Below are 26,058 nucleotides of genomic sequence, written 5' to 3' on the forward strand. Positions count from 1 at the left end.
TGTTTACATGGGCAACGCCAGATCCCCCGTGTATTTATCCTGTCCTTTCCTGCTCCTTTCCTCTCTTTCATTTTCATCTTCTCGTCATTTTCAACCTTTTTCTATTGCTGGATTCAACACCAATCCTTAGCCCGTGATCAACATTTCTACTTTATTCTCTCAAAAAGTAAAATGAGAGAATATCATGGCTTTTCCTGTACCTCTCACCGATTCACATCAATTTATGAACTCCTTAGCTAAATGACTTCTCTTCCTAGGGTGGTAACATAAACATTTTGCCTTTTGGCAACGAGATTAATCCTCTATATGCTGGAATAGCAGCCTCTGTCTTAGGTGGCCTTTGCATCTCCGGCTTGGTTGCCTCTCGAGGCACCGGGCAAAACAATGATTCCCCTAGCGTTATCACCTCGTTTTTCCTCTTTTTCTACTCTTGCTTCATCAAACCCCACCAGGGCGATTCCAAGGCTTCCCAGCAGGACGCTCTAGAGAGCTTCTACAAGAAGCAAGCCGGGGTCTATGATGCCACACGCAAGGTCCTTCTTCGCGGTCGTGAAGACATGCTGGCCCTTGTTGCTGCCCAGCTTGAGGCGAAAGCCGAGACAGCTGCTGGCGGCAACAAGACCAAGCGTATTTGGGTTGATGTAAGAGACTCCATTGCTAAATCTTATCTCGACAGCAAAATACTCCCGAGGGATAAAGAGACAATCCAACTGACACCAGACATAGGTCGGAGGCGGCACTGGCTGGAATATTGAAGCCATGTCGCAGTTTGTCGATGTCCCCAACTTCTTCTCCAGCGTCTACCTCGTTGATTTCTCTCCCTCTCTCTGTGAAGTAGCAACGAAGCGTTTTGAGAGACTTGGTTGGAAGAATGTTCGAGTTGTCTGCCAAGACGCTCGCAAGTTCCGCCTAGAAGATTACGAGACTGACTTGCCTGAGCGCCAAATCGCCCCAAGATCCCCTGCGCTCAGCTACCTCACCCAGCAACGCCAGGACAATGGTGGCGCTGATTTGGTCACTTTCTCATACAGCTTGTCCATGATTGTAAGCCTGGAAAAGTTTTATTTCATCGAATGGCCACTAACTCTCAATTAGCCGGATTACTATTCTGTGGTCGACTCTGTAAACTCGCTATTGGCTCCTCATGGCATCCTTGGAGTGGTTGACTTCTACGTCCAAAACCAGATCGACTACTCTTTCCGCAACTACACTGGTGGCCTTGTGGATCGTCATGTTAATATGCTATCTCGAAACTTCTGGCGCGCCTGGTTCGACATTGACCGCGTTGGTCTTGAGCCTGGCCGCCGTGATTACCTCGAATACAAATTTGGTACCGTCCTCAACTTCAACTTCAGAAACCGCACTCTCGGCTACATTCCATACTATGTCTGGGTTGGATGCCAAAAGAAGCCGTTTTCGGCATCAAGCCTGCCTCATGAAATTATTGAGCGCATTGATGCGTTGGCCACGGAATCGCCCTACCTGTACCCGGCCAACCAGGGAGATGCTCTGACCCGTGCGATTGAGAGATCTGCACCAGAAATTCGTTCCAAGGCTTTCATCACTGCGGTCGAGAATCTGTCTGCCAACTTGCCTCTTCCCTCGTTTTTTTATCAAAGCCACCACTGGCGCATCTACTATGATGACAGGCTGCAGAAGCACACCCAGTTCAATGACGAGTACATCTATGCGTTTACCTGGGAGGATGCCCGTGTTGACGAGCGCCTGCTGAAGCTTGGCCCTGATGACAAGGTTCTTGCTATCACTTCCGCTGGAGACAACATCATTTCCTATCTTGCCCAGAGCCCTGCTCGTGTCCACGCTGTTGACCTCAACCCTACTCAAAATCACCTTTTGGAGCTCAAGGCTGCTGCTTACACGGCTCTGCCATATGAGGATTTCTGGAAGATCTTTGGTGAAGGAAAGCATTCTGAATTCCGTGAACTGCTCATTTCCAAATTGTCTCCTCATCTCTCCGGCCGCGCATTTCAATACTGGCTCAAGAACGTCCATGTCTTCCAGAACAACAAGGGATATGGTCTCTACGACACTGGTGGCTCTCGTCACGCCATTCGTGCTTTCCGCTGGATCTCCCGTGTCTTTGGATTGAAAACTGCTGTCAAGAAGCTGCTTGAGTCTCGCACCTTGAACGAGCAACGAGAAATGTGGCGCAACAAGATCCGACCCGCTCTGCTCTCTAAGCTCATCTGCAACTTGGTCGTTTCGCAAGAAAGTTTCCTTTGGGCCGCTCTCGGTGTTCCCAAGAACCAGCTCGCGATGATTGAGAAGGATCATGCCGAGTCTGATATTGTGAAGCAGGGCAAGGCAAAGAATACTCGCTCCCACGCTATCTGGCACTACATGGTCAACACACTGGATCCCGTTGCCGAAGAAACTCACATTGGCACTGACAACCCCTACTACTATGTCTGCATGGACGGCAAGTTTTCGCGCAAGTGCCATCCCGAGTATCTCCGCCCTGAGGTCCATGCCAAGCTGTCGCGCCCCGGTGCTTTGGACGGTCTCCGTATTCACACTGATGAGCTCGAAGAGGTCATTGCTCGCATTACCCCTGGGACTCTCACTGTCGCCGTCATCATGGACAGCATGGACTGGTTTGATACCGGCTCTCAAGCGGCGGCTGCTCAGATTAGCAAGCTCAACAGAGCGCTCAAGATGGGCGGCCGTGTTCTCCTTCGTACATCTGCTTTGAGCCCATGGTACATCAAGGTCTTTGAAGCCCATGGATTCACTGCCCAGTGCCACGGATCCAGAGTGGATGGCGCATGCATTGATCGCGTAAACATGTATGCCAGCTGCTGGATCTGCACCAAGACTGAGAACCTGCCCCCGCCTACTCCTGAGTTTGATCGAATTGGAGGAGGCGATATTACAAGCTTGACCATTTAAAAATGAATGCATAAGATTGGATTGATAGGTGGTAAAAAAACCTGAGTTAGGGGTATCGTCCAACACTGTACCCAAGGAATCTGAGAATGATGCGCAATTCTTATATGAATAGGGACAAAAATAGGAGTGTTACATCTCATAGTACAAGAATGAAAGTCAATAAATAACTAAATGAAATTACGAATCCTGATCCGAACAATTTGACTGATAAACTGAATATTGTGTTTGTAATGCAGTAGTAGGATTAAAACAGTGCTATTGTATCGACTACCCTTGTCGCATTCTTCCGCTGCAACATCTTACATGCAGCAAGGTAGTAGTCCCACGCTGACATTCAACACGGGATACTACTGCATCCAACAGTTGCGTATAAGGAAGGAAAGAAAAAAGGGAAATGGATGAAAGAACAAGAATATAATGCAAGTAGATGAAACCCAAAAGGCCACAAAAAATAAAATAAAGAATAAATTAACCATGCGCTCAGTAAGCAAAAAGTCACAAAAAAAATGTAACTCTTCTCCGTAGAGATATCTCTCCGGGGACGGAGTCGAACCGCCGACATTCTGATGAGATGTTATCCATTACAGTCAGACGCCATGAACCAACTAGACCACCCAGAGGTAGAAGAGTTATTAGGCAGTCTTGGGTATTTAGTTTATAAGCTTACGACGGCGTAAGGATTTGGAAGGGCGGGACGGCGGCTTACCTATGTGGGGTTGGAAGGAGTTGCTGGTGGGTTTGTGTGCTTGGGTTTGTGGTATTCTTCGTGGGGCGGGATAATGTCGTAATAATTGTATAACGGTGCTGGTCTTTTTGGGAGTTTTGGAGGACTCAAGCGCGGTTGTGTGGAGATTTGGAATTAGGTTTGGCGGTTGGTTGTTGTTAGTGGCAGAATAGTACAGTATAGAACGAATAGACCAGGAAGAAACTAGATAGCGTCCTAGCCGACTATAAGACTGTAGGATAGAGTTCCAAGAGCTATTGCTAGTCTGTGGAACAAATTAAGAACAAGAGAATATAATATAAGGAAAATTGACGAGAAATGAAGTTCGAATCCATAGTGTTGTACGTTTGCTTCTTTTTTCATAGTACTTCTATACAAGCGCTCGCAGCCTTCTTCGGCGAAATAGCGCATAATATCAGTTACAAAGTACCAGCCTTCAAACCCAATGATTCACTCCTGAAACCAACTATAAGACACATGAAAGTTTCTTCCATTTTCCATCCCTTTTTGCCCCTCTTCAATGTCCCTCCTTATGCCTTCCAGATTCTCTTGATAGCCTCAGTGACGCCAACGTCATTGGTCTCAAACTCGTACAAGCCAACGCCAACAGTGACAGTCGCCAGGTTCAGGCCCCACCAGAAGAACTTTCGCAGGCCGGGGTAGGTTCGGTTGGGAATGTAGTCGATGAGGACGGACTGGAAGCCGATGTGGGAGTGCAGGAGGACGGCGGAGCACAGGATGGCGTCGGTAGTGGGGTTGAGAGAGCCGGCGGCAAAGGGCGCAATGGAGAGAGGCACGAGGCCGGCGGCGAGGAGGCGCTCAAAGGTCCAGTGGTATGAGCCGTCGACGGCGCTGGGTTTGGGGATGGGAGCGGGATCGTTGACTGTGGTTGTGGTTAATATCGTGGTTCTTCGACATGTGAGAGTCACGGTGCCATCGGTCGTATACCTGTTCCCTCAATTCGCTCTGTGAAAACGGCATTTTAGTATAGGTCAGATACAATGTAGCAATACCGGGGATTCTTACGAGGTCCTGGAGGCAGAATCGCCGAGCGCTGGGTAGAAGTGTGGAAAGCCGCAGCCTTGACGGCATTGTTTCGGAACGCAGGCTTCGCCACCAGCGCCGTCTGCCGCAGCACAGAAGATCGCATTATGGATGCCATTTTGATGCAATAAAAGGTCCCGATTGCGATTGGAATAGCAGTTGGCGCCAAGATCTAGAGTCGGCAGACGCTTCGCGCAAGCTACAGGGCGATTCGAGTCGGGATGACGGGCAGCAAAGACGTTGATTTCTCTGCTACGCAAACCGGACGGGAGAGGTATTGCCGAGGATCTTGAATTGGGAGCTCCATGATTGGCTGCGCCGGTTCCGAAGCCCGCGAGCCGGAGCGCAACAATATGGCGCCGTGCGAGAGCACCAGGGCGCTTCTGATTGGCCGGCTTTTAGAGATTGCATGTGAATTTTTGTGCTCCATATTGAAAGTCATCAAGGTGGGATGAACTTTTTGGAGGGTCCGGTACTCTTCAGCCTGTGTGATCGTCATCAAGGCTCGAGAATGTGGGCGTAACATTTGGGGGATATTTTATTTTATTTTTGTTTCTGGCTTTGATTGGCTTCGGTTGAGCCAATACCGTCGGCAATGGCGCCTCAAACAGCGATATCGAAGACCCTGCTCGCCATGCGATGCGCCGGCTCACGACAAGTTCGAAAATCCGCCTGGGCTTTGGGCCGAATTCAGAATGCGCGCGGCATTGCTACTTCGTACCTGGAAAAGGTGGCTGAGGGCAACAAGCGCTGGGAGGAGAGGGCAGTGAAAATCCAGAACGGCGAGCTGCCGCATGTGTGGGATGTCCTCGACGAGAGAGGCTACATTAAAGATGTCGCGGGGTATGCATTGGACTCAGACTCAACGTTGCTTGATGTTGGAGGGTCAATTCAATATCTAATACGGTCTATAGGACACCCGAGAAGATCAAAGAGCTCATGCGAATCAAGAGAATAGGCGCCTACGTCGGTGTTGACCCTACCGCCGACTCTATGCATGTCGGACACTTGCTTCCCATGATGCCCCTCTTCTGGTTGTGGTTCCACGGCCACCCGGCCGTGACCCTTCTTGGCGGTGCGACTGCTCGAATTGGCGATCCTACCGGCCGCTTGCAATCCCGAGAGATTATGTCGAACTCGGATATTTCGAAAAACGTCACAAAGATACACTACCAGCTGTCGAGATTATGGCATAATGTGGCGGCGCTGAGGGACAAGTACGGCTTCGAAAAGGACTGGGCGGCGAAGCAGAGCCTGCTCAACAATGGCATGTGGCTGCAAGGCTTGACCATGTACGATTTTACCAAGAGGCTGGCGCGACATACCCGAATTGGGCCCATGCTGACGCGCGATACGTAAGTGATGATGCTTCTATTGAAGCTATGTCTCAAAAGCTAATCAACCTGCAATTAGTGTGAAGCGAAAAATGACAGAGGGAGACGGCATGTCCCTGGGCGAATTCATGTATCCCCTGTTCCAGGGCTGGGATTTCTGGCACATGTACCAGAAGATTGGCGTTCAGATGCAAATCGGTGGCTCCGACCAGTACGGAAACATTGTCGCCGGTATCGACGCTTTGAAGGTTATCCGAGAATCCGAGGAAATGCCCGAGATGAGGATTCCCCCAACCTGGACGAACGAAGCCGTTGGCTTCACCGTGCCGCTACTGACGGATTCTGCTGGCGTCAAGTTTGGCAAGAGTACGGGTAATGCGATCTGGTTGGATGAGTTCAAGACGACGCCTTTTGAGCTCTACGGATACTTTATGCGCCGGCCTGACGAGGAGGTTGAGAAGCTTCTCAAACTCTTTACATTCATGCCCATGAGCAAGATTCAGCAAGTCATGGCTGAGCACCAGGCTGACCCATCTAAGCGCATTGCCCAACATACCCTGGCATTCGAGGTCCTATCCCTTGTACACGGCTCACAAAAGGCCGTGGAGGAGGCCCAACAGCACCAGTTTCGCTTCGGCGGCCAGCTCCCTTATTTTGTCAAAGAGCCCAAGCCAGAGACGGGCATTCTGACGCCAAACACCGCGCCAAGGAAGGACATTGAACTTCCCCAAGCTGTTCTGAAGCTCTCTCCAGCAAAGATTCTATACGCAGCCGGCCTTGCTAGCAGTGCCAGTGAAGGTCAGCGTCTTGTCGTGCAGCAGGGCGCCTACGTGGCTGCTCGACCCGGTCAGCAGCGAGGTCTCGTCCCGGGCAACCTGGACTGGACACCCATGAAAATGTGGTTCCCCGAAGAGACGGCCAAGTTTGTCATTGACGATCGCCTCTTGATCCTGCGCAAGGGCAAGCATAATATTCGAATTGTTGAGATCGTCAGCGACGAGGAGTGGGCAAAGAGCAAGAGAATATACCCCGGCCAGCCTTTTACCGGTGTTATCAGGCAGGTCAAGGAGCAGTTGAGAGCCGAGGCGGAAGAACAAGGCGAGGATTTGACACCTAGAAAAATCGTCACGGAGCTCAACAGGAGGAAGAGAGAAGAAACGGTAAAGGTGGCAAACAACCCTGATATCGAGCTACCAAGGCCGGTGCCAACATGGCTTAAGCGGGGGAAAGTGAAGAAGAACGACTCGTCGAAGCGATAAGTCAGTATTTTTTAAAAGCTACCATTTTTGACGACTTACCACCTTGTATACTATTTTTGGGGGATGGAAGGAAGGTGAGGAAAAAGCATGTATGATATGATGTAATGCAGTTTATAGATCTCACGCACAATAAACCTAGAAAGTGTATATAAAACGATGCTACTATTCAATTACTCCGTAACTCCCCTTGAAACTAATTATTTGTAAAACACTGAGATGTCACCTCTGGGAACGGGCAATGTCTTTAGCCTTTCCATAACCTGATCATTGGTCAAGTTCTGTTCCGTCATAATTTGATCCATGTTGTGGCATCCATCTGTGTATTTCTGTAACGGATCCCCCCCAGCTAGCGGCTTGCTCTGCCCCGATGCCAGCGAGGCCAAATATTGCTTTGAAACAACATATTTGTGCACGCGGTAGAGACAGCCCTTGATGACGCCAAATTGCACAAAACGCCTAATGTCGATGTAGGACATGAGTTCAAATCCCATTTCTCTATGAATATAGATCCACTCCTTGACGCTCTTTCCGGGTGCAAAAGCCGCCATAAACCGGATGAGGAGGTAATTGCTGACCCGCGCCCTGCCGTGAGACACGTAGCTGGCGCATTCGTCGACGATGCCGTCTACGTTACGGATGAAGTCGTGGATGCCCGGGCGGGGCGCGTAGCACGAGCCGAAGAAGAAGATGTCGAGGAGGAGGATGGTGTCGTAGTAGAGCAGGTGGCGGATGGCGATCTTGGCGAGGTCGAGCGAGACGGAGGCTTCGTGGGCGATGCGGCGGACGTCGGAGACGCCGTCGATTTTGGCGACGACTTTTTGGAGAGTGATATCCCACGTTGGATCGATGATGTCGTTGAATTTTGTCTTTGCGACGGGTACGTGCCAGCCCTGGACGGCGGGGGGGTTTGTGTGGTGGGGGAAAAGCTTCATGTTGATGGTGCTTGCTTCATCTGCGGAGATGTTAGTGAAATTCGCCTGCGAAATGAAAGTGACGATACTTACCAACTGGAATCATACACTCTCCATAGTTATTCAAGTCCTCCTTGACAATCTCAAGCAAACTCACAATCGGCCTCCTCGAGCCGTCGCCATCCGGGCCCTTTGCCTCACTAAGGCTCAGGTACTCATTCTGCTTCTCCATCTCGGCGAATGTTTCAGCCAGACACCTCACGACGCGCTCATACGGGGTCTGGTCGCACTCGGCCTCGACCAGCAGGCCAAAGTTGAAGATGAACTCATTGCGCATGTACTTTGGATTCCGAATGACGACGGGGTACCCCAGGATGGTGTATTTGCCGTCGGGTGAGTTGATGGTGACATAGCGGTTGCAAAAGGCCTGGCGGGGGATGATGTACTCCTGCAGGACGTCGAAGTCGACGAGAGGAGGCCGCTGGCCGTCGGAGGAGGTGATGCAGCCGGGAGGAGCCTGGGCGACGATTTTGGGGCCTAAAGGGCTGTTTTAGTGGTGATGAGTTGTTGGGGAGAAGCGATGGAGAATTACCTTCTTGGGGGAAGAAGCGAGCGTAGAAGATGCCTTGGATCATGGCGGCGTTTGCGCGTTCAAGGCATGAGTGTGAGATGAAAGACTGAGGCTCTTTGGAGCCGTTATAACATATCGGGCTGATGCTGATGCTTGAGCTGAAGTGGTGATTTGATTTTACACGGTTGTATTTACGTGAATGTGGGAATAGTCTGTTAAATTGCGAGGTGATGTGAGTTCAAGACGAAGAGTGAGAAGGGAGGGGAGCTTGAAGTTTGAATAAGCTTTTCGGTGTGTCGTCTGTTAGTGGCTGGTTTATCGCGGTGAGGTTATGAAGTGAGGCTGCTACAGAGCTGAGCAGTCCCCGCTAATGAGCCGCTAAAGGAAGATGCGGCGCAAAGGCGCTTCAATCTTCAACTGCGCTGTGTGTATTGTAAATGCCATTTCTCTTCCTCGTTATTTTCTTACTTAATATATTACATAATATATACAAGATAAATAGAGCACAGTTGAGATCGGGATCTTAACCGCGGCTGCCCTGTTCTACCTCTGGCTGTACCTTCCGCGATGATGGCCCTTGCCTCCGCGAACGATTTGCGCTGATCCATGTAAAGCGCTGTAGACAAAGCGCCGCGGAGTTACATGTACTAGTAGTAACTAGCGCCACAAGTTGACAGCCACTGTTCAATGTCCGACCAGCCTTTACGCGTATTCGTTGTTAGAGGGCAGTAGGGATCGAAGCGTGGCCACAGAAGCCTACAGACTGCGATGGAACATTAACCGGGCCTGTACTGTACATGTAAGCTATGGCCTGTTGAAGCTCCGAGCCTCACCCTTCGGCTTCCTTGATATTTTTCCTCTCTCTCTTTTTGGTCATTTCACTGTCACCTCAAGTGCATATAATCCCACGCTTCGAAGCTTGTCCTCCTTTCTGTGATAGGCTGTTGCGGCCAACTCTTCGCGCAGCTGCAGCAATAGTGCAGCATCCTCCAGGCCTATCACAAGCACTAAAGCGATCCCCAAACGCGCCTGCTGCTGGGCGCCTATCTCGAGACGCTGCTGCGCTAATAGTGCCCCATAGTAGCGACGTCGTACGGCACCTGCCCCACCACAGGCAACAAGCCTCACTCCATTATTAGCAATCGCAAATCTCGCCACAGGCTCATTCACTCCCACCTACTCATTCGATAGCCTGATCATCGGCCTGCCGTATTCTCTGGCCATTTCCTGCTACGGCGCAGAATCTTTTACAAACACGCTTTTATCCTGTTTCGGCTGAGCGGCGGCTCTCTGGATAATCTCTCACGACTCCACGCCTCGGGCCATCATCATTCTCTCCCCGCACAGCTCGCTGAATGGCTGATAACGCAGAGGCGGGCAGCGATGCCCAGATCACCTTCAGGGTCAAGACGTCGCAGGATGGCACCCACACCATCACCATGGCCGAGTCGGCCACCGTCCTCGACCTCAAGACGAAGCTGTCCACGGCCGAGTTCGAGAACATCCCCGTCGACCGCCAGCGCCTCATCTACTCGGGCCGCGTCATGAAGAACGACGATGCGCTGGCCACGTACAAGATCAAGCCCAACAACACCATCCACATGGTCAAGAGCGCCGCCAGCAACCCCAGCCAGGCAGCTTCATCGTCCACCCCGCCGCCAGCGGCTGTGCCGACCAACATGGCCTCTGGCACCGCCAACAACCCTCTTGCGGGCCTGACTGGAGCCAGATACGCTGGCCACCAGATTAACCTTCCTGGAATGGACATGTTTGGCCCAGACGGTGGTGTAAGTAAACCTATGCATGCTTGCTATACAGCCGTAGAGCGGTCTTGTCGCTAACATTTGGGGCTTGGAAAACAGATGGGACCTCCCATGGACGAAGAGCGACTGCAGCGCATGATGTCCGACCCCAACGTGCTGCAGTCCATGAACGAAGCTCTGAACAACCCGGATTTCATTAATATGCTGATTGATTCAAACCCCATGCTTCGGAACATGCCCAACGCTCGAGAGCTCATTAGCTCTCCGTTTATGCGACAGATGATGAGCAACCCGTCGATGATGTCGCAGGCTCTGCGGATGCAGCGGAATATGGGTCGATCTGAATCCGCATTCCCTGCTCCTGGAGCAACGGATACGACCCCTGCCGATGCGCCTGCGGCCGATGGTACAGCTGGCCAGGGAAACAACCAGCAGCAGAACCCTTTTGCGAACCCTTTCATGATGCCAGGGCTTATGGGTGGCGCTGGCGGTGCTGGCGGTGCTGGGGGGGCTCCTGGGATGCCCAATTTTCCACAGATGCAGCAGATGCTTCAAAATCTGAATGCCATGGCGGGAGGTGGTGCATTCTCGCCTCCGCCAAGTGGCGCGGCGACGGGAACGACGGGCCAGCAGCCCGCGGCGGAGAGCCGAGGTCCAGGAGGCGACGCAGGTGCAGGTGCAGGACAACCCCAGGGCGGTGCGGCGGCGGCGAACCCCTTTGCGGCTTTGTTCCCACCATCGGCCGCCGGAGGAGCAAATCCCTTTGCTCTGTCCCCGGAACAGTTTCAGCAGATGATGCAGGTGTTTGCCCCGCAAGCGGCTCCTTCGCCCGCAGACAACCGGCCGCCGGAAGAGCGATACGCAGAGCAGCTCAGACAGCTCAACGATATGGGGTTCTACGATTTTGATCGAAATGTTGCAGCGCTGAGACGTAGTGGTGGAAGCGTGCAAGGAGCTGTTGAGCATCTGCTTGGCGGTGGCAACTAAGAGAGTTATGGTCGGCAGCGAATCGAATTTCCTGGAATCAGGACAAAAGCGTGAATAATGGACGTGTCAACATATTGAATTATGGTTGACTACACACACGATGACAGCGCAAGCTTGTGGCGCCTTTGAGCGAGGAGATATATGGACGACACAAGCTTCTTTTTCTTTTGTTTCCTCCCCCCTCAGGAGCCGGATTTCAAGAGCTTGCGAGCATGGCAATCGGGCGCGATTCAAACAGTGTAATTTTTTATTTTCAGTGACGGTAATACAAAGTATTCGCACATAGGGAATTGATACGGTAGTGACAGCGATTTGGACTGTACATGCTTTGAATGGTGCTGGCATCGTGGAGTTCATGAATGGTGGCTCAAACCTATCGCTTTCATGCCAGATCATTGAGATAATAGTAATTACCTGTATATAGATATTTGCGTGTACAGCCACGGCATACAGAGAGGAAGTTGATGAATGAGAACTGAGACAATATCGTTGATGAATAAACACACGGCTTACAATTCTCCGGCGAATCTTCAACAAAATCCGGAGCGTGGGGCAAGCCGTTTCGGCAAACAGCGCCGCCCGTCCGCGCCGAGCTTTTTTGGAGATGCCTCGGCACCTCCTCCTATTTTAGCTGTACCCCGGATTTAGTCTTACGGGGGGACCTTGAATTGGGGCGGCTTTTCATTTGCTGAGAGGCTTAAACTTTCTCTCTCTCTCTTTTCACTTTCATAAAAGGCTGACAATATAGTTTCGTGTTTGTTTATCTTTCTTCTTTTTTTGAGTCAATTGTTGCCTTATTTACAAGTTGGCTTTTCATCAGTTGTCAAGATGCGCGGCATTGAGATCCAGAAATATGTCAAGGTAACACTCATCTGTCTACTTGTTACAGTGATAGACTGAAGTATCTAGCTAACTGAAGAACCGCAATTCGTAAATGAAAACAGAGCCCTTCAGAGCTCATAGTAACCGATCTGGCCGATCCCGTGCCCAAAGACACCGAGTATCTCATCGAGGTGCACGCCGCGGCAGCCAACTTTTTCGATATCCTGCAGGTTCAGGGAAAATACCAGAACCAGCCACGTGAGCTTTCTTCTCTCTCATCATCGTCATCTGTCTTTTAAAAAAAAACCAACAACACTAATTTTCATCTCTAGCCTTCCCATGGATCGCCGGCGCTGAATTCGCCGGCATCGTCATCTCCACGCCTCGCAAAAGCAGCACGCCGCGCTTCCCCGTCGGCACACGCGTCTTCGGCGCCGGGCAGGGCGCCTTCGCGACGAAGCTGTGCGTGAAGGAAGATGCGCTGCTGCCGGTGCCGGAGGGCTGGTCGTTCCGGGATGCCGCGGGCTTGTATGTGACAGCGCCGACGAGCTACGGCGCGCTGGTGGTGAGGGCGGGAGTCAAGGCTGGGGATGTGGTGCTGGTGCATGCGGCGGCGGGAGGAGTTGGGCTGGCGGCTGTTCAGGGTGAGTTCCTTTATTGTTTTATTTGTGAATGAGAAAGGGTGATATGATGTGAGTGAGTGAGTGACAGATGAGAGCGACTCTCACTCACTCATATCATTATCAACTGACACATACCACAGTCGCCAAAGCCTTCGGCGCCACCGTCATCGCCACAGCATCCACCCCCCGCAAACTCGAAATCGCAAAATCCTTCGGCGCCGACCACGTCGTCTCCTACACGGACCCCGACTGGCCCAACAAGGTCAAAGCTCTCACGCCCAAGTCCCGCGGCGTCGACATCGTCTATGACCCCGTCGGCCTCGTCGACAAGTCCACCAAATGCACCGCCTGGAACGGCCGCATCCTGATTGTGGGCTTCGCCGCGGGCGCCATTGAAAAGGTGGCCATGAACAAGGTGCTGCTGAAGAATATCTCGCTCGTGGGCATTCACTGGGGCGCGTATGCGATTCATGAGCGGGAGATGATCCCCAAGGTATGGGAGGGGATTATGCGGTTGGTGAAGGAGGGCAAGATCAAGGGCACGGAGTATACGGATGAGGAGTTTGTTGGGCTGGACAGGGTCAAGGATGCGCTGGTGGCGCTGGGAGGGAGAGGGACTTGGGGAAAGGTCATTATCAAGGTTCCTCAGGAGGGCAATAGCCGGCTGTAAACGTTTAAATCAAGATAGACACGAGTCGAAGCATCGCTATTTACTACCAATAACACGAAACAAAACAAAACATAACCAACATCCTGGCTCATGTCTTTTGTATAGCATCTATCAACTCAAAAATATCTCTTTCCTTTCGTCCACGTTATAACGTGTAAGCTCGTCATCCAAGTCGTAAGCTCATTACCACCACCAAGACTCTCACATTCATCCATGCTCCCGAATATCCCACCTTCACTGAGATGTGAATGTGCCATCCATGAGCCTTTGGAAAGCATCCATGACTTCCTTATCGACGTTCACCGCCCAGTTCGCATGCAAAACCTCCTGGCCTCCGATGCGCGCAATTAAGTCCTGTAGTCTAGCCTTTACAAACTGCAGTGCGTTCACGCAATGTATCGGATCTTTATGCTGACTCTCGCGCTCTACGAGCAATCTAGGAGCATCATACTCAAACTCCTCAACTTCCGCTTCCCAAATCAGGCAATCCGTGCCGTCAGCTACGCCGTCTTGCAGATCAATGATGACGTTGATCCACATGTCCATAAAGTCTTGTAGCTTACTCAACACCAGTTCCTGCATTGGAGAATCCAGTTCGAGCAGACGGGTCAGAGCGAGGAGATAGAGTTTCTGGCGGTCAATATTGTCCATCCTCGATTGGTAGCCAAACCATTCCACGGATAGCCAGCTCCACACGTCTCCAATGTTTCCAAACGTGCTCAGCATTTGCACAAACAGATTCGGCTCCGCAAGTATAATCCGGGCCAGAATCGCAAAGTAGTCGCCTTGCGTGATCGTGTTTAGCTTGCTTTGTTTTCTGTTAGGTCCCGTAGTTTGACGGGCCTCCCACGCGTCATGGAGGTTTGCCAGAATCTTGTTCATGAAGCCTATTTCTAGCATGTCTCCAACAAGGACCGATATTCCCTGCGCGCCTCCGAGTTCCGCCGCCGACCGAATCAGATATTCAATGCAAGTTGTGCCTATGCGGACATGCTCTCGGCTCTTGGAATCCAGCGTGCCGCTAAGCGCAGTCAGCATCGGTCGTCGCAGGGTGTCCTCCAGCATCGCCGAGGGTGCGATGATGACGTAGGATTCAATAGCCGATAACGCTTGTGACACTGTTTCTGACTGATACTCCAGAAGAGGGAGCAGCATCTCGGCAAGATTGATAATCTCTTGCGAAAGCGGAGGTTTGCATTGCATGAGAATCGAGTTCAAGAGCTCCAACGACTCGTCAATGAGGTTATAATGCAAGTCTGAGCCTTGCCTTGCAGCTTCAGCGAGTAAGGGAAGCATGTAATTCTGATAGCGCTGGAATTCGGGGCCCATGCTCATAACCAAGGCAGAGAAAATGGCAATCACCGCTTGCTTCACCATGTACTCTTCTGCCCCTGTACTTTGCCACACAGACGGCAGCGCAGCCATGAGCTGGTCTCCAAACTGGCTGACTTGCTCTTCCATCCGCGTCACCAGGATTCGGATGGACTCGAGTATGGCTAGCTTTGTTTCGTCGCTGTCCACGTTCCGTACGAGGTCTATGAGGTTGTTGAGAACATCTGCAGTGTAGGGCAGAAATGCCTCGACGTTGAAGTCAATCTCGTCGGCCACCCACCTGAGCTGCCTTGCTGCTGTGATCCTCACCACAATGTCATTCGTCTCGTCGGCTGGAGATAGAAAATGCTGGAAAATCTGATACACAATCGGCCGGCTGGTGTCCCCTAGTTTGACTGGGGCCCATAGACTGATCAAGATGGCAATACGTCGCCGCAGGACCTTGTACAGACCGCCTTGTTGCTGGGCATCATTCACAATGGCCGATGCCAGCACTGCGTCAAAGTCAAGCTGGTGAACCACGTGCGCTGCTGAAAGACCCATGGCCGTATAAACGGCCTCCTTTGTAGCAATATCCGTCTGGGGAGACTGTACATTATGGAAATATGATAGCAGCGGTGGCACTAGAAGATCCTTGAAATTGGTAAGCAGGTCCAAGAACAGCTTCTCAGCGCATGGCCGAACTTCCCATTCATATGCACTACCCTCATGCTGCTCCTGTTGTTCCCAATCTTCGGGATCTTCTTCCCAAGCCTCAAGATCCGACCTGCGGAAGACAAATAGGTGGGTGATGATGGTATTGACCATTTGTATTACTAAGTCATCCTTGAAAAGCTCCGTCCTTACTATGCTCTTTGCTTCTTCTTGTTCGACTTTTGTCTCCTGTGTTCGGTACTTGAAAGTTTGTATTGGCGAAAACGCGATTCTAACACAAGCACGCAGAAGAAGCAACCCCTTCAAGGCAAGCTTTTCCATGAGAGGACCTTCCGTCTTGCTCTTGGCTCCCGCATCGCCAGAGCCCTGGCGAATACCCCCAGACGAAGCAAAAACTTCAGCAAATTTCGAAATGAGGTCCCAGTACGCATTGACGAGGGACAGTGAATTGGGCAGAAAAGCAAAGCTGGCAGCAAAATGCTCGGCTTGGTCGATGTGGAACTTGGAGAACTGGAGGAGATGCTTTCCCACCAAGTCTTGGTATGGTTCTGGTACTCCAGAGTCGATGAAGCCCAGAAACTGACCAAACTGGTTTTGCGACAGTGTCCAGAACTGGCTTACTGAGTTATCGGTGTGAGGTCGCGCGTAGCCCACACTGATGAGACGACGGAGGGTCTTTAAGGCTGAGAGGCTGTTAATCATGGCCAAGTTGGCTTCGTCGCTGTTTCCCTGTCCGGTGCTCAAAAAGTTGATCCATATAGACGACTTCTCTGAGTATATCTCGGACAAAACGTATACAATCTCGGGCGTAACTGACTGCAGCGCTGTTTGCGACTTTCTAAGCCGTGCGCTTCCCATCTCCTTTATGACTCGTAGCAGGATCAGCAGTGTGCCGTACAGATGATACTGGTTGGCGTTCCTCGTGGATCGCAGAAGATCGATGATGCTGGGCAACGCATCGGGCCAGTCGTCTGGATAGTCGATCCGGACTATTTTAGCAATGACCAAGGCATTGTGTAGAGCAAGATGCTTCGCCTCCTCCTCGACCGATCCCTGGAACAACCGTGATCGAATCAAGCTCTTCTCCTCGGCAGGTATTCCGTTCTTCAAGTGCGCATGCAGTCTCCAGCACTTGTCTATGCCGTTTTTGATTTGTATGATCGCCAGAAATCGAATTTCGAGAGGCAGGGACTTGTCGAGAAACACCGACTTTTATGAGAGGAAGCAGACAAAAGTTAGCTGCTGCGAGGCCGATATATTACAACGATGGAGTGGTAACAGAGACATACTTGCAGCGAAGAATAGTAGCCAGGCTGTGACTCCCAAGTCGTGAGCTGCTGGCCGGCAGCCTGTCGCTGGACGTGATCCGAGGCAGTGGTAGCCGCGTGAAGAGTGCGGCACAGCTCCTCCAGGGACAGCGGAGCGGCGTCGCCTGGCACTTCGATCGCGAAACTCATGGCTGCTGCCGAGGCCGTTCAGGCGGCTACTCAGCTCTGGTGCGATGGCTGCGAGGCCCGTAAAGCAAACAGAATCGCGGAATTAGTATGAAAGTAGCAAAGCAAAAGTCGAGGTCCCAGAAGCTGTAGGTGCTAATAGAATAGCCCAGCGCTTGGGTGATGGTGGGGCTGAGTTGGTTTGGCTGTTCGGTGTGAGAAGAAGATGGAGGGGTAGCAATAGAATGGAAGGCAAATAGGCGGGAAAGGCCAACAAGGCTGAGATTACAAGGAACAGTACACAGGCAGTGACTTGATAGTAGAGCGGCAAATAGAAATTAGGCTTTTTGAAATACGTATTTGTGTTTATTCTCTATAGTCGTAGTGAAATCTTTCCCAAGCCCGAAATCCTGTCATTAACTGGTCCAAGAGACATTTACAGCGAGGACCCTTGGGCCTTATTAGCGCCGGTGTATCGGCCTATGCTCCACCGCGAAGAAGATGCAAGCTCAAGCTTCAACTTCGTAGAGACCTCTGCTCCAAGCAAGCCATTGCCCGCTGGCATTGGCACGTCCACAGGCCATGATCCGCTCACGCACCTCCAGGCTCGCAGCCTCTGCCCTCGCGAGGAGGCAATGGACGTGCCCGGCATGCCTGTCCAAGCGCCAATACTCCAAGCAGCCCGAAAAGCGTGAACCTCCCGATCATCGGAAGCTGGGCAACCAGCAGGAGCTCTTCATGACGTCGATATATAGCCCCGGGTCACCCATATTCTTGCCCAACGGCGCTCGCATATTCAACCGACTCGTCGACTTCTTGCGAAAACAGTACGTGCGATATGGATTTCAGGAAGTCATCACGCCGACGATATACAAGAAGTCGCTGTGGGCAAAGTCGGGGCATTTGGAGAATTATGCCGAGGACATGTACTCTGTGACGGGGAATAAGAGGGCTTCGGACGTGGAAGGGTGCTGTGGGACGGATCATGCTCAAGATGCAGTGGAGGAAGATGACGATTATGGGTTGAAGCCCATGAATTGCCCTGGGCACTGCCTGATCTTCGCATCCAAGCTGCATAGCTACAGAGATTTGCCGGTCAGATACGCTGACTTCAGTCCCCTCCATCGAAACGAGATATCAGGCGCCTTGTCAGGGTTGACTCGGGTGCGTCGCTTCCACCAAGACGACGGCCATATCTTTTGTAGACCAAGCCAGGTGGAGGGCGAGATCAAGAAGACGTTGGAGTTTGTCAAGACGGTTTACAGCGTTTTGCGTCTTGGTGTCAGCTACCGCTTGGCACTGTCTACACGGCCGAAAGACCATTACATTGGCACGGAAGAAGAATGGGCGCGCGCCGAGGATAGCTTGAAACGAGCGCTGGACGCTTCAGGCATGGAATGGACGCTAAACGAGGGCGACGGCGCATTCTACGGCCCCAAGATTGACATCGTGCTCAAGGACTCGGAAGGCAAAGAGCACCAGACTGCGACGATTCAGCTCGATTTCCAGCTACCGAAGCGATTCGAGCTGGAGTACCAAGCACCTGCCCCAGAGTATGAAGCTCGCGGCGAGACGACTGAAGACCCAGAACTTCTCGCCCAGTACGGCCCCGTGCGACCGGTCATGATTCATCGTGCGGTGCTGGGATCTGTAGAGCGGCTGCTGGCGCTCTTGATTGAGAACTATGACGGGAAATGGCCGTTCTGGCTGAATCCGAAACAGGCCGTCATTTTAACAGTTAACACGTCCGATCCAGTTGTAGAGTGGGCCGACGAAGTGCGCGACATCCTCCTCGGCAACAAGAAGCAGAAGGGAGATGGGTTGCCGGCTATCGAGAGTCTTTCCGGGCAGACGGGCCTGGCGGTGGACATGGATATCACTCCGAGATCACTCGGGACCAAGATTCGGGAGGCCCACGCGAGTGGTTACGGTCTTGTCTTGGTGGTGGGCGAGCAAGATGTTGAGAATAAACAGGTCAGCTTGGGCAAAGAAAGATTGAGTCCAGTTGAAATGCGCGATAGAATGCTGCACATGGTAGATACATTCGAATAAACAACTCTCCCGTCTATTCCTACCCAAAGCGCCGATAGTAGTAGCCTGTATTCCTTTTACTGACCTCCAATCCCCACTGAAGCCGACGAGTGTATAGTATAGTATGGTATAATAGAATCGCTTAGAAAGAAGGCTCGCTGCGCCTTTTCCAGCTTTTGGATAAATGATAAATCAAGTTCGCTTCATAACGCTCTGTATCTCCTCCCTCGCTGCCGCTTCAAGGACTTGGCAGGTCCTCTGACCTCTCATTAAAGATATTCACCGGCTGCTGGGACCTTGTCTTGAAAGATGGGCGCCCCTTTTCCCAAGTTAACCTCCATCGCCGCGCAGCATCTCATTCAACTCACTTTTTGAACTTGGGGTCGACATCTCCGCCTGCTTGCTCGACTCGATCAACCAAGGCCTGCCTCTGCACGAGCTGCTCGCGCATGTAGTCCACCGTCCTCTTGAGCACGAGACCCTCTGAGCGACCCTGTCCCTGCAGACCGGGCACGAGCTCAGTGAGCCTATCGAAGCCCTCTCGAATTGCCTGGCGGCGCTTCTGTTCTAAAGGCGATGTTAGCTTTGAGTAAGGATGAGCTTTACTGCCATAGATTCAAACGTGGGCGTGAGAGCGCCATGGGTTTTGGTGTCCGGGCTCGCGTGTTTGCGTACCTGATGCGATGTGGTTCTGCTTCTTCTCCTCTTCTGTGAGGCGTGGCTTGTCGTCGGCGCTGGCTGCAGCCGCAGAACCGTTTTTGTTTGCAGCATCGCCAGACGAGCCTGAAGTTTGGCTTGGTGAGGCTGACATACTTCTCTCTCTCTCTCGTTCTTGTCGTTGAGAGGTGCGCTGCTAGGTAGATTGGAGGAGGACTTATGGGCGATATGATAAGCACATGCGAATCAGGACACCAGTGCGCATAGCCAGCCAAATATCAAGATCTATAGATTCGACGGCAATCATTTACGCGAAGTGAGAAGGAAAGGATTGAAAAGAATAAGGAACAAGGAATAAGACAACAGCAGAGAGAGGTAGGAGCGCTATTCCTTCGATTTTTGATTGGCGTGGTACGACACCAGAGCGTTGAATGTCATCAATTGCTGCAGACTTTTGGGGGGATCACATGCGTTGCACGTTGCACGTTGCACGCGCGCCGTGCTAATTAAAATTGAGAAATTGAATTGATCGAAAATAGAGAGAACAACCAGCACTAAGATGACACCAAAAGCCACCGGCCGCCAGGCCTGTTACAGCGCTAGGAGGAACAAGGATCTTGCCCCAGATTCTCGGGGCCGAAGTGCCGGTCCCTGCGTCTAGCTCCCTAAAAGAGCAGCTGGGCCACGTTAACGAGATTGATTTGTGTGGTGAGGTAGCAGTACCTTCCTCTGTTTTTGGAATTTTTATATGTAGCCATTGTGCTTTGCAAGTGCTTCTGTTTTTGGTTTATTCTCCTCTTGCTTTTCATCTCTGCCTTTCGCAGTTTGATGTAATGGGCGGTGCGGCATGCCCAGATAATGCCTCCCTAAGATTTCCGAGTCTGCACCATGCCGCCAATCACATGCCAAAATACTTGCTGCTCCGACCAAAAGCTCCATGTAGACGGGGGTTCATCTTATTTCCTTGGACAGCAGCCACTGGAATTGAGGCAACTCGCCTCGGTTGAGCTACAGGAAGCTTCATGATGAATGGGCGTTTCCCTTGATTTTGCGAACATCACAAGCTTTGCTTTGCTTCATGTCATCATCATCTTCTTCACATAAAGGGCAAATCTGACCCATAACGCCCACGCGAGGGGCGTTGAAACCACGACGCTAGAGCCGCCTCAGTCTCCATCTCAAGTCACTCGTCTATTTCTCATTCTGAAGCTGATCCTGCATCGTCATCAAACTCGTCACGGTCTTGCTGGAAGATGACCTTTTCCGCCAGCGTCAAGGTTCGCTTCACAGGCAGTCCAATGACATTATCAACGCTTCCCTCAATCTTCTCCACCAACAACATGCCTGCAATGCCTTGGATTCCGTATCCACCAGCCTTGTCAACGCCCTCTCGGGTCTTGACATAGGCCTCAATCACATCGTCTGGCAGTCCGTTCCCCTCTTCCCAGAAGTAAACCTTGGTCTCCTCTGTGTGGGATTGGATGTCGTAGCCCGGAGCCCTGGCATCTTCTCGCGGCGCTAGCACAGTAACTGAAGTCAAAACTCTGTGCATGCGCGTGTCACGCAGGATCTTGAGCATCCGAACGTGGTCTGCCTCACTCCGAGGCTTCTCCAGAATGCGTCCATCACGAGTGACAATGATGGTATCAGCGGCAATGACCAGCGCGGGATCAGGGATGGATGCTAGGCTGGTCTCTATGCTTGTGGTGTAAACGTCCAGACACTTGTTATGAGCGGTAGTGGCGACATATTCCCAAGGTCCATACGCCTTTTTGTCCAGATCCTCAGGTTTGGTTGATGGAGTAATCTCCAGATTAGTCAATCCGATCTAAATTGGCATATGTTACTTTTAGCGCCACAAAGGCGACTGCTGTCAGTCTTCATGTTTACGAGCGTCATACCTGCTGGAGAAGCTGCTTCCGTCGAGGAGAGGCGGATGCCAGAATTACTCGCTTTGAGTTGAGATGCCTGATGATGGGGATATCAAGGGGCTGCAGCGGCCTGCGCATGGATCCGGCTCGAGGACGCCCGGCGGCTGGGCCGGCAGAATCGGGGCCGGCGTCGCCTGGAGCGTTCGGGGCCGACATGATGTGTGAGGAGAGCTGTTGATTGAGGGGATTCTCCAGCAACAGATGGCAATGCGAGATGAAAGCTTCGGGGACAGGAGCAAGGCGGTATAGGTTTTAAGGAGCTCGAGTCGTCATTGATGGTGGGGTCGTGTCTGCAATTGACCCCACTGCGCAGTAGGCTGTAGAAAGGAATGCATGACTGAGTGTGAGTGAGGACCTCTACCGCTACAAAGGGCAGCTTCCGAACGCAGCGTGTCTCTAGGCAGCTGTTTGGACTGATGAGAGTTAAAAGCATTGAGTGGGGTTGCTATATAATCCCCCATCAGCTGCTTTTTTTGCTCTTCTGTAAAGAAAGTGGAATTCTCAGCATTGGCGTCTACCTACATACATGCAGGTAAGGTATCTGTTAAGGTATCTGTTACACCATAGGCTGCTGAGGTTTATTATTGTATTGTGTCACATTTCCATCGCCATTGTGTTGTTTTCATGATGGGGAATATCTACAGATACAATATGATTATCTACAAATGTGCTACTTTTCCCTTCCACGACCATCAAGCCATCCTCATGAGCTACAGCTGAGCTCTGCCTCGTGGCCGGATCGGGACTAGGCCCAGCCGCGGTACCTGGCGACTTGTACCTTGGCGAGGTACCCGTCCAATGTACCTGTTCGTCAATCTCGCTCCCTGTTCCCGCGCCCTGGAGCGAAAAAGCCAAAACTTCGGCCCTCCAATAAACAGCACTCAACGACACTAAAGCACTCAATGCTCCTCTAGGCCTGCCATCACCGCAGCGTTCTTGTGTCCACCAGCGGAATAAGTTTGATCAGCACTGCCGTTGTCCGCTGCAGCCACGCCTGTGCAAAAAACCGCTGCTCAACCGCTGCTACTCCAAAAGCCATCGCCGCTCCAGAGCCCTGTAGCGCGCGCGACCTCCCGCCACCAAGGGCACAAAAAAGCATCCATCAACACGCGTCTCTCCACGCTGGCGATCGCTGTCGCCGGGCCGTGGGTTGCGACACGGGACTCTCGAAGCCATTGAGTCCTCACGCCTGCGCCGCAGGTCCCTCGTCGCCGCCGACGGTAATGCGCCTGCTGTAACGCTGACGATCCAGACCAAAATGGAGGCCAAGCGGAAGGCGAATGGAGCCTCCGATGCAGAGGACCGCAATGCGAAGCGGCGCAGAGTAGCTGTGAGTGTGGTCCAATTCCAATGCGCGTCTGGATGGGGAGGCTCAGTTTCAGGAGCTATCCTTCAGTGCTGTGTTCTGCGCTCCCCTCCTGCATCTTTCTTGCTTTCTTGAGATCCTATTCCTTTTCTTTCCATCACCAATGGCACTGCCCGCATCTGCATCCTTCAGCCCTGGTTCGCGCGCATTGATGGAAGTCGCACGCTTGCATCTCGCATGCCGGTTCTGCGCTAACAGCCCTGTCTCTACAGCAAGATTACGATCTTTCCAAGGGCGAATCCCGCGAATCGACCACTGCGCATGGGCTGGTATTTCTCGACCAGATCCGTCGGACCGCCGATAAAAGGTATACTCGCTGCAGCTACTGCTGCTGTTGCAAAAGAATCTGGACTGACCGTGTTACAAAGTGGCCGTCTTGTCGCGACAGCCTTTGAAGAGCTCGTCTCTCGCGAAAGTAACCCCGACTACTACAAAAGGACGCGACTGCCGATTTCCCTGGAGACGATTGAAGAAAAGCTCAACGATGGCTATTTCAAGAGCCTCGCAGAGCTGGAGAGCTACTTCAAGCGCATGATTGCCAATGCCAAAGAGTATTATACGCGCGGATCACAAATCTTCGACGATGCCGAGCGGGTTCGCAAAGCGCTGAGCAATTACATGACCAAGACAAACCCTGCATACAGCAATCGGTCCTACCAGGCAATTCCTACTCCATTACCGCCGGAAAATGCAGATGATGAGGATGAGGAGGAAGAAGATGCAGAGGGAGAGGATGAGGAGGAGGGAGACGAAGATGCTGATGGCGAGGATGCCGAGGACGCTGAGGATGCCGAAGGTGAGGACGAAGACGCAGACGGCGAGGACGAGCCTGAAGAAGACGAGCAGCCAAAATCAAGGCGAAAGGCCATTATCCTCAAGCGGAGAGGATCCAGCCGCACTCGGAGAGGCTCCAACAACGATAACCCAAGAACTCGGTCACCACCACCAAGTCGTCCCGATCACGAGTATGAAAACGTGCCGTACAAAGGCCTCACTTTCCAACAAGCTCAAGAAAAGATAGTGGAAGAACTGATACGACACCAAGAGCCAGAGTATGTGGACTCAATCCAACCCTTTAATGGTCAACCTTTTTCTTCGTCTAGACTAACTTGGTCCATTTTTAGCTACGACGATGCCTACTTCGAGCCTTTCATTAACCTCCCTCCTCGAGCCTTGAGGGACTACTACAAAGTCATTACCGATCCCCTATCGCTCAAGAAGCTGCAAAAAATTGTCAAGGGCGTGCATGGGCGGAACGATGCAACTGGCGTGAGCGACTTCAAGACATGGAGCGCCTTTGAAGAAAAGTCAAAACTCCTCTGGACCAATGCCTATTTCTACAACGAAGAAGGCAGCGATATATACGTGCTGGCACAGGAGCTTGAGGTAAGAAGCATGCAGATGAGGACCGTTCTGAAGGATTCGTAAATCTGACCACGGAAATAGAAAATGTTCTACAGCCACCTTAAGAAGGCACAGGCAGCTGTCTCAGAGCCATTTCAACAGAAGATCAAGCTCAAAGTTGGACAAGGAGGATCTGAGACACCCAGCTCGTCCAAGAAGATCACTATTCATGTTGGCGGGCGTGACAGCTCTGTAGCTTCGCCAGCCCCTCAAGCAACCCAAGCACCAGAGGCCAATGGCGCGGCAAACACCAGTGGCTCTACCCAGCTTTCAGCCAATCTTGAAGCTCCTCGAAGTATCTCAGCATCTGCGCCCTCCCCGACTCCCTCATCACAGGTAGGGCTAAAGGTGGAGGATGGTTCGCGGGCCTCTCCAGCCGTTGCCAACGTGCCCCCTGGAATGGCAGGACAAGCGGCCTTGCGACCTCCTATTCCCGCGATCCCATCTCAGCCATTCCAGACTAATCCGCTGGTGAATGGCTATGCGGACCAGAGAAGATTTCGCGCTACTGGCAAAGGTATAGTGCACATCTCATTCATGTCAAAGCTGCCATTCATACAAGGTACTAATCTTGATTTTTAGGAATCGAGAGTGCACTGATTGAAAAACTACGAATTCAAACTCTTCCCAGCATCCCGAATGAGCGCCCCACGCTACTCACCGTTTTACCCAACGCAAAGGAGATGCAGCAATCCGCAACCGTCAACTTGCCGCATTCTCAGACTCGCATCTGGATTGTCGTAACGCTGCCATCTTTCCTACAGGATCGTCAATATAGCCTGTGGACCCTAGTGGACAAGCAACCCTGGAAGCAGTTGATGCAGCCTATCCCGAACCAGACACACCACGAAAGAGCATTTGACGTTATGCTGCATCCTGGGCTTAACGTCATCGAAACCCATCTCATCGCCGCAATTCCGCGCCACGAGAGAGAACCGGGGGGCCCTGAGGCGGAATTAGAAGTCTTCACTGTGCTTATTAACGTGTCGCGGCCGTACTAGACGTCGGATGCATCTGAAAGGGCAGTGGGTGTCGTTGAACCAGATGCAGAGTAGAGTGGGCAACTCTGTCCGCATCTACTCCGAGCCTCTGCACGGGGGCACTGTTCGGGCCATTTCTGCACAGCCCTTGGCTATGCGAATCGACGGTATCGAAAATGCTAGGAGGGTGGAGTGGGCGCGCTAATCCGCCTTTTCCGTGTTGCTTTTGCGGAAACTCAATGGTTGGAGTTACTGGTATCAGGTAATAGCGAGCGACTCAAACAAAAATTCTGGGCTTTGGGTGGAACCTCTGGCAGGGTTGCGTGTGTCTTTTTTTGTCTCTTTAGTTCTTCTATCTAATGATTTCGGCCGAGTACGGGTGGCGGGCCAGGGCTGATCCCTGTTTTCCGGCTGCTCTTATTATATAATGCCGTCGGATGCGGATGTGGGATAGTACAGGTATCGGCGTCCTCCTCGTGAACAGGTTTATGTACACCATCACCAGTGGCCGTGCAGTCAATCTCAGTTTGGGTAGCGCAACATTACTATTGCTGGGTGAGTAGCCACAGAGATTATTTGAAGTGTCTTGACTGGAATATGTTGCAGCGGACGGTAGACAATTACTAGGTAGTCTAGTATAGAGGAGATGTGA

At 51.8% G+C, this 26,058-nt stretch overlaps 9 protein-coding genes across 9 annotated transcripts; 5 read left to right on the forward strand and 4 right to left on the reverse strand.

Moving 5' to 3' along the window:
- Positions 1 to 184: 184 nt before the first annotated feature.
- TGAM01_v200171 (hypothetical protein) lies at positions 185 to 2,910 on the forward strand (the record flags this gene model as incomplete). The annotated part of the gene is made up of 4 exons (XM_018804569.2): positions 185 to 196; positions 258 to 641; positions 727 to 1,044; positions 1,096 to 2,910. The coding sequence occupies 4 exons, from the start codon at positions 185 to 187 to the stop codon at positions 2,908 to 2,910; spliced, it is 2,529 nt and encodes an 842-aa protein (XP_018662109.2).
- A 1,254-nt stretch (positions 2,911 to 4,164) lies between these two features.
- Positions 4,165 to 4,796, reverse strand: TGAM01_v200172 (succinate dehydrogenase (ubiquinone) membrane anchor subunit; the record flags this gene model as incomplete). The annotated part of the gene is made up of 3 exons (XM_018804568.2): positions 4,165 to 4,517; positions 4,583 to 4,600; positions 4,661 to 4,796. The coding sequence occupies 3 exons, from the start codon at positions 4,794 to 4,796 to the stop codon at positions 4,165 to 4,167; spliced, it is 507 nt and encodes a 168-aa protein (XP_018662108.1).
- Positions 4,797 to 5,312: 516 nt separating this feature from the next.
- On the forward strand, positions 5,313 to 7,271 carry TGAM01_v200173 (tyrosyl-tRNA synthetase; the record flags this gene model as incomplete). Its single annotated transcript, XM_018804567.1, has 3 exons — positions 5,313 to 5,521; positions 5,593 to 6,033; positions 6,092 to 7,271. 3 exons carry the CDS (start codon positions 5,313 to 5,315, stop codon positions 7,269 to 7,271), a joined length of 1,830 nt encoding a protein of 609 aa, XP_018662107.1.
- A 197-nt stretch (positions 7,272 to 7,468) lies between these two features.
- Positions 7,469 to 8,817, reverse strand: TGAM01_v200174 (hypothetical protein; the record flags this gene model as incomplete). The annotated part of the gene is made up of 3 exons (XM_018804566.1): positions 7,469 to 8,223; positions 8,276 to 8,719; positions 8,775 to 8,817. 3 exons carry the CDS (start codon positions 8,815 to 8,817, stop codon positions 7,469 to 7,471), a joined length of 1,242 nt encoding a protein of 413 aa, XP_018662106.1.
- A 3,514-nt stretch (positions 8,818 to 12,331) lies between these two features.
- TGAM01_v200175 (NADPH2:quinone reductase) lies at positions 12,332 to 13,618 on the forward strand (the record flags this gene model as incomplete). The annotated part of the gene is made up of 4 exons (XM_018804564.1): positions 12,332 to 12,364; positions 12,448 to 12,583; positions 12,658 to 12,969; positions 13,089 to 13,618. 4 exons carry the CDS (start codon positions 12,332 to 12,334, stop codon positions 13,616 to 13,618), a joined length of 1,011 nt encoding a protein of 336 aa, XP_018662104.1.
- A 234-nt stretch (positions 13,619 to 13,852) lies between these two features.
- On the reverse strand, positions 13,853 to 17,061 carry TGAM01_v200176 (hypothetical protein; the record flags this gene model as incomplete). Its single annotated transcript, XM_018804563.1, has 2 exons — positions 13,853 to 16,813; positions 16,894 to 17,061. The coding sequence occupies 2 exons, from the start codon at positions 17,059 to 17,061 to the stop codon at positions 13,853 to 13,855; spliced, it is 3,129 nt and encodes a 1,042-aa protein (XP_018662103.1).
- A 558-nt stretch (positions 17,062 to 17,619) lies between these two features.
- TGAM01_v200178 (threonyl-tRNA synthetase) lies at positions 17,620 to 19,089 on the forward strand (the record flags this gene model as incomplete). The annotated part of the gene is made up of 1 exon (XM_018804562.2): positions 17,620 to 19,089. The coding sequence occupies one exon, from the start codon at positions 17,620 to 17,622 to the stop codon at positions 19,087 to 19,089; it is 1,470 nt and encodes a 489-aa protein (XP_018662102.2).
- A 343-nt stretch (positions 19,090 to 19,432) lies between these two features.
- Positions 19,433 to 19,879, reverse strand: TGAM01_v200177 (hypothetical protein; the record flags this gene model as incomplete). The annotated part of the gene is made up of 2 exons (XM_018804561.1): positions 19,433 to 19,635; positions 19,744 to 19,879. 2 exons carry the CDS (start codon positions 19,877 to 19,879, stop codon positions 19,433 to 19,435), a joined length of 339 nt encoding a protein of 112 aa, XP_018662101.1.
- A 3,035-nt stretch (positions 19,880 to 22,914) lies between these two features.
- TGAM01_v200179 (hypothetical protein) lies at positions 22,915 to 25,427 on the forward strand (the record flags this gene model as incomplete). The annotated part of the gene is made up of 6 exons (XM_024548501.1): positions 22,915 to 22,986; positions 23,235 to 23,329; positions 23,391 to 24,074; positions 24,147 to 24,408; positions 24,469 to 24,943; positions 25,009 to 25,427. The coding sequence occupies 6 exons, from the start codon at positions 22,915 to 22,917 to the stop codon at positions 25,425 to 25,427; spliced, it is 2,007 nt and encodes a 668-aa protein (XP_024406716.1).
- Between the last annotated feature and the right edge of the window lie 631 nt (positions 25,428 to 26,058).

Source organism: Trichoderma gamsii, assembly GCF_001481775.2.
Source record: "Trichoderma gamsii strain T6085 chromosome Unknown Scaffold_1.2, whole genome shotgun sequence".
Lineage (NCBI taxonomy): Eukaryota > Fungi > Ascomycota > Sordariomycetes > Hypocreales > Hypocreaceae > Trichoderma > Trichoderma gamsii.